The sequence below is a fragment of the Vidua chalybeata genome, chromosome 5 (assembly GCF_026979565.1).
Source record: "Vidua chalybeata isolate OUT-0048 chromosome 5, bVidCha1 merged haplotype, whole genome shotgun sequence".
Taxonomy (NCBI): Eukaryota; Metazoa; Chordata; class Aves; order Passeriformes; family Viduidae; genus Vidua; species Vidua chalybeata.
In genome coordinates, this window is record NC_071534.1 from 58328161 (window position 1) to 58344535 (window position 16375).

Consider the following 16375-nt stretch of genomic DNA (forward strand, 5'->3'; position numbering starts at 1 on the left):
TCAAACTTCATTTAACATAAAATGAGATACAAACTTTTGTAACTGATTAACTTCAAGAATTAGCTGCAGTAAGACTGCTACAGGTATTCAGAAGGTGGAGGGAGTAGACACAAAACTCCTTCTGAAAGAGCAAGGCTTCTGGGAAGAACTTGCAAATCACATGATTAAAACTTAACATTTAACTTTGTTAAGCTAGAAGTGATTCTGAAATGGCAAGATCTATTGGAAGAATCAAGCTTTTCTGCTCCATGTCTCACCTTTACTTTCCATTCAGCAGCTTCCTACTAACACCTGAAAGCAGATCCACATTAATTCACAAATCCAGCATTCCCATGAATCAGATGATGAACTTAATGAGGTGGTATGGTCTAACCCCATCTACATTTAAAGTAGGAGTTAAGAAAATAAATCACAATGCAGAAGAGTATCACTGGTGTTTTGCTGATTAACTGATATGGTAATCCATCTCCATCCATCCATCTCTATCACTTCACTATGGATAATGGATCAGTACTTGAATAAGAAGCTATAAAGCAAGCTAGATAGATATAACCATCTTGTCTACACAAAAAACCAAATAGCTGTAGCACCACCTTCTGAATGTGCATTTCTCATTCCACTGGCACAATGAAAAAGGACATGCACAATACCAGCAGGTATGAAAGTTTTCTTCAAGGCAGAAGAGCCTGGCAAAAAAAAGAAGAAATGGCACCTTGGAAAAGAAATTAATTTTAACTACTGGATTTGGGCATGCTCCATATACATGTTAAAGATCTTCCAATGATGCCATCTTTGTGAGTTTGCTCACATAATCAACAACCTAGACACTGCAAGGATCCAATCAGCAAACAAAATCCAAGAAGACCCTCCAGCCATGTCAAGTATTTATTAAGCTCTCTTACTACAGAAGAGACAGAAAGAGAGAACAAAATAGAAAACAGAAGAGAAGAAAGTACATCTTAATTGTGTAGAGAGCTGACACTGCAGCCCTTATGTGTGGAAGGTGCAGAATAACCCTCATGCCATAGCATTTAACAGCAAACACTGCTTCACTACCTAGTTTTAGTATTTCAAGTTTAAGAGAGCTGGACAATGGAAGCTTTAAACCAAAAAGGATTAGGTAGCACTACAATGAATTTGTCTTCAATCTTTCATTTCTCAATCAGCACTCAGTTTTTCCCCTTAAGAGTTTTCAATATGAAAACCTGACGTGGAGAATCACACAGACAGTTATTTTCTCTTTAAAAAGTGAATATAATTTTAATTGATCTACATGAGCCCCTCTTCTCCCAACATCCCAACACTACGAGGTCAAAACAAGTTTTGGTACTCATATGTAAGAAGTAGGTTAAATACCAAAGTTAATCCCTTCAGAAGGAAACACATTTTTGTGCGGAAGTGACAGTGGCATTTTTAGTGCCAGTGGCATTTTAAGTGCCCGTATTCAACTGGTTTATTGTAACACTACTTCAAATAAGAAAATACAAGGTATGCTGGACAATCATCCAGAGTTCTGACCAGCACACCTGATAATCCCATGCAGCAGCAAAATGTTTGGTTTCCAAAAAGAAGAGTTGTGTCAGGCTGCTTTTCTGCAACATTCATTGTGTAAATAAACATGTAATTTTAAGTATTTAATTTAGAGAGACTGAATCATTCCACTTGTTCCAAACTCTACTTGTTTAAATATCTGATGTTTAAAATTAAGATATTCACTTAAGTCAGTCCTAAAATCCTCAGACTCAGCCTTCCATAAGGGCCCACAGTCCATTTTCAGAGATGCACTATGTATGTACAAAGATCTGCTCTTTCATTTTAGAAGTTGATAGCTTTGCCAAAGGATGCTGCTAGGTTTGCTTCCCTGAAGGCTTCTGACACTGTCTGTAGGGAGCAAACACAAAAAGTTACAAGTCATTAATAGCTACATGGAGTAACAGCACGTTGTGTAATGGTGTTCAACAGCCCCTCTAGAAAACACTTACTGGATGGGCATGGCAAACTCTGGCTACATCTTCACATGATGCTCCATATTCCATAGCAAGGGCAGCTTCATTCACCATTTCACCAGCACCCTGTAATTTAATGGTACTTGCAATTAGCACAAATTCTTACGCAGTTGTCCAGGTTCTGCTGAATCAGTAACAGCTTATAAATACGCATTTTCTGCTAAAAAATGAAAAGTTATGTTTTAACCAGCACTTTGTGTTCTAATGTAAGTAATGTAATCTATTTGGTGATTGTGCTCAAACCTAGCATAAATCTAAACATTAATGAGAGTATTTGTGTATTTGTTCTCTCATTCCTGAGAGTTGTGCAAAAGCTAGGCATTTTTCCATGAAAGGAAACTTAACCAAAACTTCAATGCTTCCCTGAGAAGTTAAATAGATAACTAGATTTTAAAAAAGCATGTTACTACACCTACACCCTCATTTTTCTTTGCTGTATTTATGCATATTTACTAAGAGACTGTATCTTTGAGGTGTCAAAAATAGTTAAATCTCCTCTTACATTTTTAACACTCAGATCCACAACCGTAAGATTTTTCCCCCAGTCCTTTCCCAATGAAGAAAATCAGGTTTTTTATGAGACAAATAAAGTTGTGCTTCCTTTAAGGCATGTTGGTTTCTAAATTACTACAATTGCAAGAGAAATTAAGTAGCATAGAATCTTATTGAAAACGGTTTGGTGTTTCTCTTAAAGAAAGGTGTACACAAAAATGTATGGAAGTGTTTCTGCAAACATTATTTTGAAAAAAAAAATATTTACAGCTAAGAAACAAAACAGAGAAAGATTAGGGTCTAACTTTGTTTTAAACACCAAAACCCTAAACAGGGGAAATCCCAAGTTTTTTTTACTCTAAATTCCATAAATTACTAACCCCAGATTTGGTGACTGCAGCATAAGATTACCACCTTTGCTGAAGTCTTTAGTTAGAGAGAAGGGGAAAAAAGAAAAAGCCAATGAAAAAGTCACAGTCTTTTCAGCTCCCTCAACTTCCAAAAGTTGAATCAACAATTCCTGCTGTTCTCTCAAGTATTTGGCTGTATTCATAAAAATAAAACAAGAAAAAGAAACAACAACAAACACCATCACCAAAAACCTCACCACACAAAACTTGTCAAAGAAACTAAATAAATAACCATAGCAATTCAAGAGGGGGAAAAAAAAAAGCTGTTTTTTTTTTTTTTGTTTTTTTTTTAGTTACACCAAAGTAACTAAAAAGCAGGAAGGAGGGCAGGGGTGCAGAACAGAACTGTAAAAAAAAAAAAGTATGGTGAACACAAACCTTCCTGTTCACAAACGACACTTCTAACTCAACCACTACGCAACACAAAATAAAAAGAACATTACAAGTCCAAGAAAGCACAATTGATGACACTTACTGAGCCTAAAATGTGAGCACCCAACATCCTGTCTGTCGACTTTTGACTAAGTATCTTCACCATGCCATCGGTGTCAGCATTTGTCTTTGCTCTACTGTTCGCAGCAAACGGAAATTTCCCAATTTTGTATTCTACACCCTGCAAAACAGATGTGTTACTGAGTTAATGACCAAAAAGAACAATGCAACCAGCTGTTACATACATGAGGAGAAGCAATACAGAACTAAAACAGGAGACACAGGAATGTACATGAACTATCACCATAAATGGTGTAAGAGTGTACAAAAAAAATAATTTGCAAACAAACAATATTAATGTCACAAAATGCAAGTTATTAAAGAGAACTGTGGTTCTTGGGAGAGTGGCATACAGAAGAGCATCTTTCACGTACACCCCCTAAGCAATAAATTCAAATGCAGAAATTTGGATAAAGTAGCTAGATAAACAACTAGAGAATGAAACCAAGCTCAAGGTGGAAAAAATAGTTTTTGCCAGAAAAGAAAACAAACAGTACCTCTTCTTTCAGCTGTTCTTCTGACTTGCCCACCCAGGCCACTTCAGGGTGAGTGTAGATCACAGAGGGAACGCAGTTATAGTCAATGTGAACTGCTCCCCCAGCCATGCCTTCTACACAAAGAATGCCTTCATCCTCAGCTTTGTGGGCCAGCATAGGTCCAGCAACTACATCACCAATAGCATAGATGCTATCAGACCAATGAAACAGAATAAGACAGTGTTTAAAAACATCCTAGCACACCTGGGCTATCTTACATAAGTCTGTTTAAACATGTTACTGAAAACTCTTAATCAAAACAGATTAAAATACTTCATTTTAGCATTTTCCACAGAATGACCACACTTCAAGAGGTATTTAGTGACATGAAGCAGACAGTGACTTTTAAATCACAAAACTTCAAAGGCTGACTAAAATTTTTAGCTACTGAAATGACAGGATATATTGAGTTTTCTTTTCAGAAAAGGAAAATATGTTCTGTTATTAAAAACCAGAAGTGTTTTATTAAATTAAACTTTAAAAATAAGTGTTCTGCATTAAAAAAAAAGGAAAAAAAACTAGTCTTACTTACTTTGGAATCTTGGTTTGGAATCTGTTGTTGACTGGAATTCTCCCCCTCTTATCAAGTTCTATTCCAATTTCCTCAAGACCTAGATTTTTTGTAAAAGGACGCCTACCAATGCAAACTAGGAGCACATCACAAGTTATTACTTCTGCCTTGCCACCAGCAGCAGCTTCAACACTACAGCAAAACAAGAAGGAAAAATGCTAAGATGTAAACTTGTAGCCTTATCTTTCTCTGGCTAGTAACTAATACGACCCAAGATGGTGATCTCCCGGCTGGGTCTGGCACCCAAAGCACTTCATTCCGCCTGCCTTGTGCTGCCTCCTTGCAAGAGTTCAGCAGTGAAGAGGGAGGAAGGGGCAACACCTCTTACTACATTTCTTAACAACTGTCAGAGAGAAAATCAGGGTGTATTTTCAATAGCAAATAGCATGATCTGGTAGGATCAAATGTGTACAGCAAAGTCATTGCTGCTGAGTACTTGCCACCCAAAGTATATACACTTTGTATATCATATATATATTTTGGGGTGTGGTAGGGCCCTGTATTCTAAGCAAGCTTTCTTCTTGCCCAGGAACCAAACACCTGTTAGCAGCTGCCATGCATCCCATGCATCCCTCAAGTGCACCTTGTCTTTAACTGCACACAGAACAAGTTCAGTTCACATACTCTAAGAGCACAAGAACCAAAGCATGGGAAGTGAGGATAAGTGGAAGTGTGTTTCAAAAGAACACTCTGAACCAAAATGGTAACCTAAAAGTAGAAACAGACTACATGAGAGATTCAATCAGCATGGCTTGCAAAGAAGCCCAAATCCTGGACCTTTAGAGTGATGGATGACAGACTGTCCCAAGCTACAGTGATACAGCAAGTAAAAGTCACCATAGTAAGTTCCCAGAAAATACATTTAAGCTTGTTTTTGTGAAGTAACATCAAGCATTTTTTTAAACTACAGTTTCTGAATAGAGAATCCATTAACACAAACAGAAGTAGTGCATACTTATGGACTTTTACAAAGCAAATTTGCTTTACATGTTTCTATATTAACTGTTCATGTATACAACTTCAAAGGTCTTGAGTAAGACCATCAAAATAAATTCTTCAGGTAGTTTCATTTATTTCCATTCAAGAACAGTAATATCTCTGCCAGGCTTACCCTAAGACAAGATGACCTTCCTATGTAGTCAAGAATTAATGGCATGGAATGTATGAACAATCATGGTATTTATGCTAGTTATACCAGAAACAAATATCTTCCATGAAAATAGTGATTTAGAGTTCTGCTTTTATTATGATCTCATTATAACAGTGGTTTAATGCCAGAAAGCCCTCAACTCAAGTCAATGGAACCTCTCCTGTATAAGCAACTCGGGACTTAATAAAACCTAAAATTATGAACTCTCTAAGTTGTTAAAGAAGGATAAACATTTAATTGCACTAAAGAATTCATTTTCATTCCTGTTTAAAAAATACTGTCAGACTGTATTTTTAAATAGGTTTGATGGATTGGAAGGAAGAATATATTTTGCATTGCTTTAGTTTTATGTTAAATACTTACGCTACATCTATTTTTCCATCTGGTCTCTTGGTAGCACCAGTAACTTTGGTGTTCAGTTTAAACTTGAATCCCTGCTTCTGAAGAATACGTTGGAAGTTTTTAGAGATCTCCATGTCAATTCCCATTCCCCCAACATGGCCCATGAACTCAACAGCTGTCACATCTGCACCGAGGCGCTGCCAAACTGAACCCTGCAGTTACAACAATACAGGTAAAAAGAGTTTTTGAAAAGCAAACTTCAGATACTTTTAGTCTAATATTTACAACAGCTCTTCTAAAGCAGGATAATATGTAATAGCAAACTGATCAGTTTCTACAAACATGACATAAAATAAAACAAGTTCAACTTCTCCCAGCCTTTCCAGGAAAAGATTTATCATTGTTTATTTATAGACTCAAAACTTCCATGATCAAATCCAAGGAATTAGGCTTTTAAAGAAATAGCTAATGAGATAACTAAATATAACTCAAGTATGTTTTATACTATACGTATAGAGAAAATTCAAAATCAAAGAATCTGAAAGGAAAACCCAAAGGGAATTGCTTGTGGTGCCCTAATACCACTACTAATTAATCAAAACAATACCACATTAAGGAAATTTTACACAACAAAATGGAGCCTCTGCTGGTCCTGTCTGTATTTATAACCTTAACCATGATCATCAGCCTCACCAACAAAACCCATGTACACCCTGCTTGCTTACAGTTACCCACATCCACCCAATACAGAATTTCACTTTGCTTACTCTTTCCCAGCTTAATGGTCAGCAGGTTAAGCAGGTTACTTGGCAGATGGGCACAGCTTCAAGCAGCTGCAAGACCAGCAAATATAAATTCTTTTTGAAACGTGTAGGTGTGAGGTAAAAGGACTCAGACCACGATGAACTACAAAGTCTCCATGCTTTTGGCTGATAGAATATGTACTACCAGATCACATTAAACATCTCTTATGATTAACTACTAAAAAAAAGAATTCATCCTGACTAACCTGGCATTCCCTCACATCCCTACTCCTCCAAAAGAGAAAAATAATATGCAAGGCCGTGGATCCTCCTCTCTAATTTCTTTGCTTATCTAACCAGTTGCAGAAGCACTGACCCAACAAACACTTATCCCAGCTTTTCTGGTAAAAAATGGAGCTAGCAGGCTATGAAGTCTGAACAGATCCACTACAACTCACTGAACTGTTAAATCACAGCAAAACCATCAAATACAACAAAAAAACACCACCTTTTTCCTTTACAAATTAAAGGTCAAGTGGTTTAAATATCCTCTCACCAGTTCCACACCAATGACTCCTGCACCAATGACAACCATCTTTTCAGGAACTTTTTTCAGTGACAGCGCACCAGTGGATGACACAATGTTATCTTCATCAATCTAATGACAAAGAAATGCACAAAGGGAGGTTTACAATCTCTTTTACATATTATATATAGAACAGAACGTGCAATCAGGTGCAAACCATGATTACACATTAAATTGTGTGGCTATGAGACACTGAAAAGGAAGTACAATTAAGTTCAAATACGTACAGTAATTCCAGGGAAGGGAGCAACTTCTGAGCCTGTGGCTATGAGTATGTTCTTTGTATTGATAACTTGTGTGCTGCCATCTTCTTTAGTTGCAGTGACTTGGTTTTTGCCAGTTATTTTTCCAAACCCAGATACATGTACAACCTTTAGTAATCAGAATACAGTGAAGTCAGGTTCAAATATATAAGTCAGGCTGCATTTCACCTGAATCTCACAAATGCTAAACATCTTTCTGCATCGCTACCTGGTACAAATCACAAAGTAACTGTATACTAGTAGGAATAGGAATGGTATACTATTCCTTTAAGCAGATTAAGAATGAGGGCACTGGGCATTTAAAAGTTTTCTGGAAGAGAAACATCCAAATTCTGCCCTCGTTATATCAGTCACTCTAATTTATGTGGCAATATGAAAATGTAAAAACTAAGAAGTTACATCAGAAAAATGGATATACCTCAGTATATAATCCAAACTAACCTTGTTTTGTTTAAATAAATGAGCAATTCCACCTGTTAAGGCCTTCACTGCACTACTCTTCTGTTCCATCATCTTCTCTAGATTCAAACGGATTCCTGTAACTAAAGTTAAAGCAAAACAGCAAGTGTGGCAGTGTGTTAATGCTAAAGGAGCTCACCTCAACACAGTTAACAGCTGGCACAGAAAGATGTGTTGAATGGCCCTACTAAATGCTAAAGGTTACATTCAACAACTGCTATGCTGAAAATCAGTATGGCACTTTTCAACTTTATCTATCCATTAGTCAGAATTCAAAGAGCAGACACATTCCTAAGCCTCCAAATGACAGATAAAGGATATTATTTATAACTCTGAAAATTTTCTGACCAGAAAACCATACTAATCAGATATGAAAGATTAAATTTACTTCTTGGTGGAAACCACTTATGTAACAGGCACTGAGAGCTCTTCACTCACTTTCAATTCCTCTATTAGCGAAATCTTTTCCATGGGCCAAGTGATACAGATGTGAGTTGTTCAGCAAGGCCTAAAACAGACATACAAAAACATGAATTTGGACATACATTCACAAGAATATTTATTATAAGGAAAAATAATTATACTATTTGCAAAATGTTCTCACTATTGTTTGACACACACATATTTGGAAAGGTGTATTTCAATCACAGAAATTGTACACAGTAGCTCCTACTGGAACACTCAGTAAAGCTACATACTTTGCATAGAAATAAAAAACAGTTAAATCAACACCTATCCTTTTTGCTCATTTCACCATAGAAACTGATAATTACTCCACAGAGATTAAAAAAAAAAAAAGGAACAGAGGAAGTAGAGGAAGAGAAAGATAATTGTGATTGATGGCCAAAGAGAAGATAGAGAAAAATTGGATGAGAAAAATCTAACTAAAATGCCTGTTAGGATTTTATCCTGTGTAGACATATATGTGTTAAATTTTGAGATTTTATGCTGAAGTTTCTACAACTGCATAGCCAGCCAAGCTGAAGCTGGATGGCTTGGAGCTAGCTTAGGTACATGGATCTTTCCAAATTCACTGGTAAAATCAGAATAGTTTTTATATGGATGGCAATAAATTAGTAGTTTCAAATTCAGAAGCTTGATAATTGTATTTTGATTAGAAATAACAATATAATTAAAGCAGGATCTTACTAAGAAAATTGATTATTTTGTTATAGCCACCCCAAATATGAAATTATCTGTATCTTTGCAAGGACAACAGTGTGAGTTGGCACTAGATCTAAACACAACAACTAACTAAAGCAGGCACAGTAAAAGATTCAAAGGGCATTCTGAAATACTTGCCTTATCTACATATGTTTGTGTAAAACTAACACTATCAAAGTAAGATAATTCCATTTTTATAATTTTTATCAACTGTCTTTAAAAGCAATTTCTCTACTTCACATAACTGTCACAGCCCTGAATCTGTAACATTCACATTACTTAAAAGATGCAAGCACTGCTTAAGATTTTAGCAACTAGAAAGAAAAAAAAAATCCATGCCCAAGGTATTATTTGGGGTAGTTTTCTGGAAAGGAATATTTGAATCATTTGTTATTGCCTTGGTGTACACAGCCTACATATCCTCTTCTTAAGTTTACTGCAATCCAAAAGAATTCTAGATAGCATTCAAGTTTAGCCATGGGTTCAGTAGTATTTTCATAAGAAATCTAAAGGATAAAAAATAAAAACGTATTTGAGAAGTTAAATAGATCCTAGCAGGGTTTCAAACTTCCAAGTTAACACTGTATGGATTAACATTTTTGAGTGGTGCTTCAATGCATTAAGATTCAGAGTATCTCATTAGAATGATTACTAATGTTCAAATGTTAGAAAAATTAATATAAATGTCTTTAAAACTTAGTATTTATACTGTATTTTCTCCTCCCATGCTAATAGAACCTCTTGAGCAAAAGGTTTAAAAACAGCAACAGGATCTTGTTAGGAGGGATCTTGTTAAGAATATTATGCCTGTTACTACAGCCATCACAAACCTGGCCTTAGCAGTGTCTTCCTCCACCTGCTGCGTGCTATTGAGGCAGATTCCCCAGCAACAGCATTGCTCTTACGAAGGCCGAGGTCTGAAATTACTTTAAACTAGATTGGCAGTGTCAAACATGAAGTTCTTATTTATTTCTTCATGCTTCTCCTTTCCTTCAGAGTGCATGTGTTGGACTCAGCTCTTTCTCCCCACATCTGTATTACTCCACAGAAGCACCACCAGCCTCACCCTCCAGGCCATTCTTACATGTATATCCATCTTGAGAAACCCCTTCCTAATTAATCTCCTTCCAAGTGAAGCACATCATGTCAGCTGTTTTTAATGAAGCTATGACAAACATGCACACTTACCTTGGATGGAATACATCCAACATTCAAACAGGTTCCCCCTAACGTTGCATTTTTTTCTACACAGACAGTCTGAGGGAAAAAAAAACCAGAAGGATTTTTTAGTAATACTCTGCCACCATTTCCTTATAGGCTATCTCACAATTTAGAACTGATGACAAAGACATTTGTCTACTTGTCTAGTAATTCTACCTCTACAAGTGTCCCATAAATTTAATTCCTAGATTTATTTTATGGCTCATGTTTCCCTTCCCTCATTTTTGGTTAACTTAAAACCCACAAAATAGCTCTTTGTAACCAAATTCTCTACCAAACTCCACCAGTTTACTGTCTGCAAACGACAGCCACTGCACCATTCACATAAGTGCTACTTGTATGTATTTTTGCAGTCCTACTACAAAAATCTATGAAATAAAATACAAGACTCAGTCCAGTGAAAGATGCCCCCCTAACAATTACAGAAAAAACTGCTAAAAGCAAAACATGTAAATCATGTGAAGATTCATAAAAACAAGAGAACAACTGGTAAATGAACTGGTACAGATTAAAATCCCATGAAGCAATCTTTTCTTCAAAGAAAAAACAGAACAAAACCCCCAAGCCACAAACAACATTTCCTCCCACTGCTATGAAGTTGTACCAACACCTATAAAGAAAGAAAAAGCAAAAATGAAGTTCAGCAAAACCAATCAAGAATAAGGTCAATAACAACAGGGACAGAAAATATTTCATCTCCTTCTCATTAAGCTGACAACATCAAAGTGTGCAAAGGACAAAAACAACTGTCAAACTTCATTTAAAAACAGATCACTGGGAGAGAGAATGAAGGAGAGAGTATCCTAAACCATTTTTGTAGAAGCAAAGGAATTGGCATCTCCTTTGGAAGGCACACACATATTCAATATAATTGTAACTTTGGTTTACACTCTTGAGAGTTCCAGTCCACTGAGAGGCAACTACCTAGGTGAAAGTCTTTCATAATTTCTTTAAATTGCTGTTTTTGTGCTACGTTAGGTGATGGTAACATGAAGAGCAGAATTCACCAAATCAAATCACAGGAACACTTGGAGACATGCTTATCCCCTACCTCTTCTTCCTCTTGTTTTAAGCACATATGAAACAACACAAGGGCTTTAAAAGCTGCACCATGGATCAAACAGCACCAGACTGATACTAACTTTACCCAATAAGAATGTTCTGCCTCATCCATTTTACATAAACTTCACTGACAAGGCCAAGCAAAGCCTTTTGGAAAGCCAATACCCAGAGAACATTACTGGCAGTAACATGGGATGCTGTAGTGCTGATACAAGGACTCAATGCTTGTGCTAGTAGAAATAGCACTAAAACTGAAATTTAAGTAATTCAGTAGAGTAGAATCAGGTTCTTCCATGGATGGTGTAACTACACAATCTTTTTGCCAGTCAATTAAAACATCTCCTTGGACTCCTCAAGGACACCAAAAATATTCTACATGTTTATTCTACATGTTTATTCAATGATACTTGTGTATGTTACCAAGTGATACAGATGTGAGTTGTTCAGCAAGGCCTAAAACAGACATACAAAAACGTGAATTTGGACATACATTCACAAGAATATTTATTATAAGGAAAAATAATTATACTATTTGCAAAATGTTCTCACTATTGTTTGACACATGTTCACTTGGTGACATACACAAGTATGTCCAAGCATTTTCCCCTTTCTAACTAGCTGCGAAACACTGTAACAGAATGATTTTTTACTATTATGAAAAACAGAATCCAGGGCACTTTTTAACTCCCTTGTGCATGGTATCCTACTGTTAATCACAGATATGAAGGACTCAAGGACAGTACTGTTCCAAGAAAAGTTGCTTTATAGCCAGCCACAAAAATAGCTTTAGAATAATCAAACATGAACCCACATGGCAGAAGGCCACAATCTTAATTAAAACCTGCAGCACTGAGCACCTTTTTTCTCAGGTTACTAGCTAAGTAACCACATACATCTAGAAACAAGAGTACTTATTATGACAAAATAGTAATTCACAAAGATGTGTAAAGACAATTCAGTTATTTTGCTCTAGGTCACAGGCAGATGTACAACTTAATGGAATCTCAAAAACTTATATTTTGATACAGTTACATACTAGAGGGCTAAAAGATACCCAGAAAGATGTTACTGGCACCCATTTGTGGGAGTACTGACCAGTGAGGGACAACACTCAGAATTACAGACAAATTCAATTTGAAGGGACCTCCTTTGGAGGCCATCTAGTCAAACCTTCTTCTCCAAACACAGTCAACATCAAAGACATCGAGGGAAGTGATTCTCCCCCTCTACTCTGCTCTCATGAGACCCCATCTGGAGTACTGTGTCCAGCTCTGGTGCCCCCAACACAGGACAGATCTGGACCTACTGGAGCAAGCCCGGAGGAGGCTACCAAGTTGATCACAGTGCTGGAGCAGCACTCCTATGAAGACAGGCTGAGAAGGCTCTGGAAAGACCTTACAGCAGCCTTCCAGTATCTAAAGGGGGCTTGCAAGAAGGCTGGAGAAGGACTTTTCACAAGGACATTTAGTGACAGAAACAGCCGTAAACTGAAAGGTACAGATTTAGATCAGCTCTTAGGAAGGAATTCTTTACTGTGAGGCCCAGGCTGGATGGGTCTCTGAGTAACATGGTCTAGTGGAAGGTGCCCCTGTCCATGGCAGGGGAGTTAGAACAAGGCCAGTTGAACAGTCCTTCCAACCCACACCATTCTGTGATTCTATGATGTATCAGGTGGCTCAGGGCCTCGTACAGCCAAGTTCTGAAAATACTGAAAGATGAAGTCTACATGCTGCGTAGGGCCCCCCATTCCTGTGCTTCACTGGAACTCATCACCAGAAGTTCTTGTCCTTACCAGGTGGTCAAACCAGCTCATTTCAGTCATGACGTCTATTTTAGGTAATTCAGAAATGTTGTGACATACCAAGCAGCAGAAACATGCTCAAGACTGCTAGCACCACCTTCTCAGAGTTCCAGATAATTACGAGAACAATAACGCAGTGCCAAGAGTGCCAGTTGATCTCATATTAAGAAGTGAAGGCAAAAAAAAAAAATCCTGAAGTCACGTTCTGTATTTTTATAACTTTAAAAACATCTAAAATATATCATACACATACAACTCTCACAATACTTAATTAAATAACACACCACTGGTACACATCAGAGACAAACAGTCTCTTCTGAAAGGTGCTCAAAGACAACAGGCAGAACAACAGAGATGAACATAAATAAATGTAACTAAGATACTACTAAGTATTTCTATATACATTTTTGCCTCTAAAATTCTCACATGGCAGTAGAATTTCACTAATCATATTCAAAAAGCCTATCAGTTGAATATGGCTTTTTCCCCTTCTGAGTTCCCTCAGTCTGTTTTTCAGAATAGTTTTCCACTGGTCTTTTTGTCAGTCATGATCTCCTTATTTTTTACTTTGTTGAGAGAAAAATTCCTTCTTAGCACTGTTTTCCCACCTTCTCTTTCACAAGAGTATAAGTTCACCTCAATCATCAGTTCCAACCAAAAGTAAGCTCTGTCAGTAGCAAGGCTACAGATAGTCAGATCACCATTTCAAATTCTGCATAATGCAGGTAAGTAAGGTAAGGAAAGATTAGCAAAAGATGTCTACAGCATCTGGTGGCTCAAGATGTGACAGAAGGATTCCAGTATCACACAGACACCTTTCAAGTTCACCTGGATGAGTATTCTGCTATCTGAGTGAGGTCTCAAGGTCTCACCTTAAACCCAAGCTGAGCTGCTTTGATAGCAGCAACGTATCCTCCAGGCCCAGAGCCAATAACGGTGACATCGGCATCAACTGAAACAGAGAACAGCTGAGTTACTGTTTTTTCAGCAAAATAACTGCATATAAATAATTATGCAAGTTAATGAAATAGGATTAGATAAGGAAGCTACACCTCATATGTGAAAGTAACTTTCTGGACAGGGAAAGATTGTGTAAAGGTATTCATTCCACAAGAAAAATAACCAGTCTTAAATTTCACAAGGAAAATAATGTAAAATGACATCAACAAACTGAATTTCCCATCCCTCTTGCTCTAAAGCCTTTAAGAACTTAACCCAAGATGTCTCGATAATTTACTGTAACATTTCTTCCAACATAGCTTCTATTGATGTTTAGCACCAAACATAAATGCTTGCTGTATGCCACAAATTTATAAAGGGGAAAACACGGCTGCAATAGGCATCTGTGGAAACTCTATTGATTATAAAGCAGTGGAAGCTATGAACTTTGTACCTAGCTCATATCTTGTAACCACAATCTCTTTTAGAATATTAATTAACATAAGAACAGTGATGGTGAAGTTCAACTTCTATTTACAGCTTTACCTTGAAATCAAATTATGCAAATAAACCACAGTTTTCATCTCAGTCTCCATCCTGACATGGATTTCATCTCGAAGGCTGATTTCCGAGTTTGAAGTATTGTTCTGTTTTTTGTGGGGGTTTGGGTTGGTGTTTTTTTTTTTTTTTTTGTCCAAAAAAGGTTTCTCACAAGAAATTACCTTGATCAGCATAGGACCTTTGTGGCACTGCACAAACTCCCTGAAGACCATGATGAATTCGATCAAAATGGCTTCTCTAAAAAAAAAAAAAAAAAATAAAAAGAACCCCTTGGTTTTACAAGTTTATGTCTATCCTTGAGGGAAAATAAGCATTCAGCCAGACAGATGTACATACAGTTACTGTCACCAGCTAACCAAAACACGAACAGCACAACTGAAGCACAGTGGGCACTGACTGGAACAAGAGGCAGAAGTTGCTCTGCCACTTACCTGCTCTGTCACCGCAGTCTGTCATCACACCTGTTCTCAGGTCACCTCAGTCTGCCTCAGTCTCACCTCAGGCTGCCTCTAACTACAAAGCTTTCAACTCTTTACAACTCTCAAACCACATAATGACACAAATTAGATATCCACGGGAGTTTATGAAGAGTCTTGTTCTGTAACCAACCCCTTCAGCCACTTCCTATGAAAAGGCAGCTGTATCTCATAGGAAGCACAGAAGGGCAAGTTTTTTTAACCTTTACGGAAAAGTAATGGGACAGCACAGAACAGCTGCTACAAACACATCGAGGGCCGATCACCCTGTAACTGGAGTACAGGATGTCCCTGGAAGCATTTGCCGAGTCCACAGCACCGCAGCCCAAAAGCCGGGGCCGGCTGACGGCGGCGCTTTTTGCAGCCACCACGGCCGCGGCCTCCCGCGGGCCGGGACAGCGGGGGACCAGCACCGACAACGCACACGGACAGCAGCGAGGCTGGTCCCTGCCGCTCACGGACCCTGAGGGCCGTCACAGCCGCCGCGTCCCCTCCGCCCGGCAAGGGGACGGCGCAGCAGGAAGGGGAGCGCGGCCAAGGCCCGCGCCCGCCTCAAGGCGCCTCTGCGGCCCCGCCCGCCCTCACGCACGCCCCCGGCGGGCTGAGAGGTCTTAAAAAAGCCCAGGCCCGAGCTGCCCGGCGCGGCTTCCGTCCCTTGTTCCCTCCCTTGCCCTCGCCTCGCCGCCCCGCCGGTGCCGTACCCGAGCGAGCGCGCAGGAAACGCGGCCCCAGCGCTGCATGTCGGCGGTGCCGCCGCGCCCCGGCCGCTCAAGGACTCCGCGGACGCGCGCAGGCGCAGTGCCGCGCGGGGCGGGGCCAGGCGGGCGCTGGGGCCTCAGGGCCGGGAGCGAGCGCTGGGCGCGGTCCCGGCCCGCCCCGGGCCCAGGCAGGGTCACCTGCTGCAGGTGACACGGGAGCGCATCCAGGCGGGTTTGGAATGTCTCCAGAGACGGAGACTCCGCGACCGCCCTGGGCAGCCTGTTCCGGTGCTCTGCCACCCTCAGTGCAATGAAGTTCTTCCTCAGGTTGAGGTGGAACTTCTTGTGTTTCACTTTATGGCCATTGCTCCTCTTCCTGTCGCCGGCACCACTAAAAAGAATC

The 16375-nt window shown here is 38.9% G+C and overlaps 1 protein-coding gene across 1 annotated transcript; it reads right to left on the reverse strand.

The window, feature by feature from the left end:
- Nucleotides 1–872: 872 nt before the first annotated feature.
- DLD (dihydrolipoamide dehydrogenase) lies at nucleotides 873–16058 on the reverse strand. Its single transcript, XM_053943294.1, has 14 exons — nucleotides 15976–16058; nucleotides 14960–15035; nucleotides 14171–14250; nucleotides 10403–10471; nucleotides 8489–8558; nucleotides 8033–8133; nucleotides 7556–7699; nucleotides 7299–7400; nucleotides 6021–6211; nucleotides 4469–4639; nucleotides 3898–4087; nucleotides 3384–3521; nucleotides 1983–2072; nucleotides 873–1881 (listed from the first exon to the last, which is right to left on the reverse strand). The coding sequence occupies exons 1-14, from the start codon at nucleotides 16012–16014 to the stop codon at nucleotides 1816–1818; spliced, it is 1527 nt and encodes a 508-aa protein (XP_053799269.1). The 5' UTR covers nucleotides 16015–16058; the 3' UTR covers nucleotides 873–1815.
- Nucleotides 16059–16375: the final 317 nt, after the last annotated feature.